Source organism: Acanthisitta chloris, unplaced genomic scaffold, assembly GCF_000695815.1.
Source record: "Acanthisitta chloris isolate BGI_N310 unplaced genomic scaffold, ASM69581v1 scaffold33099, whole genome shotgun sequence".
Taxonomy (NCBI): domain Eukaryota; kingdom Metazoa; phylum Chordata; class Aves; order Passeriformes; family Acanthisittidae; genus Acanthisitta; species Acanthisitta chloris.
This window is the reverse complement of record NW_008691384.1, coordinates 1-853: the sequence shown is the minus strand read 5'-3', so window position 1 is coordinate 853 and position 853 is coordinate 1. Positions and strand designations below refer to the sequence as shown.

The 853-nt window shown below is 60.8% G+C and overlaps 1 protein-coding gene across 1 annotated transcript; it reads right to left on the bottom strand.

Moving 5' to 3' along the window:
- Window positions 1-6: 6 nt before the first annotated feature.
- GCNT3 (glucosaminyl (N-acetyl) transferase 3, mucin type) lies at window positions 7-834 on the bottom strand (the record flags this gene model as incomplete). Its single annotated transcript, XM_009082207.1, has 1 exon — window positions 7-834. A coding segment is annotated over one exon (828 nt), but the record flags the coding sequence as incomplete, so codon positions are not given.
- Between the last annotated feature and the right edge of the window lie 19 nt (window positions 835-853).

The window sequence follows — 853 nt, the reverse complement described above, 5'->3', positions numbered from 1 at the left end:
GGCACCCGGCACGCCTGGCATGCGGTTCAGGGTGGCCCAGACGTGCTCGTCAGGGCTGTACGTGTCCTTAGCCCACTCGAGGAACTTTTGTGCCGTGGGGTTCTCAAAGATGTGCTGCACGAAGTCCCGTGTGACCACGATGTAGGCATTACCTGTGAACATGGGGTAGTTGTGGGGTGGTGGCTGTTTTTTTTGGGCAGTGCGGGAGATGACATTCCCCACTTCGTGGTGGTACTGCCAGCGTCCCTGCTTGGCTGCCGAGGGCTTCTCTGACTCCATGCTGTTCCGTCCCTGCAGCACCTTCAGGGCACGGACAATCTCGGCGTTGGTCTTGATGGGGAAGTCGGTGCCGCAGGTGTTGAGGATGTAGCGCCAAGGCACAGGGCTCTGCAGCAGGTCCTGCATGCAGTTGAGGTCAGCCTGCAGCCGGGACCAGGAGGCATAGACCACGCTTTCCAGGCGACTGGCCACGAAGACGTTGGGGAAGCAGCCTGCGATGGCCCGCACAGCCTCCTGGAATTCAGCCGGGGACTTGCTGTCGATGTGGACACAGTAGATATTCTGGGGAGCGTAGAGAGACCGCAGGAGCCTCTCGAACATCTCGATTTTGTTGTGGATCACCATGGAGTAAGCGATGGGGAACTCTGCCTCCTCTTGGCTGAGCGGGAACTCGATGAACTGCCGAGCCTCCTTGTAGCTTCTGCAGTCCCTCGTCATGTTCAGGTACTCGCCGGGGGTCAGCGGAGCCCTTCTGTTCGCCACCTCCAGGTTGCTGATCTGAGCCTCCTCGAGGGCTCTCTGCTCCCCGCGGACGATGCCCGAGCAGTTGACCCTCCGGCGCGGGGAGAGCTCC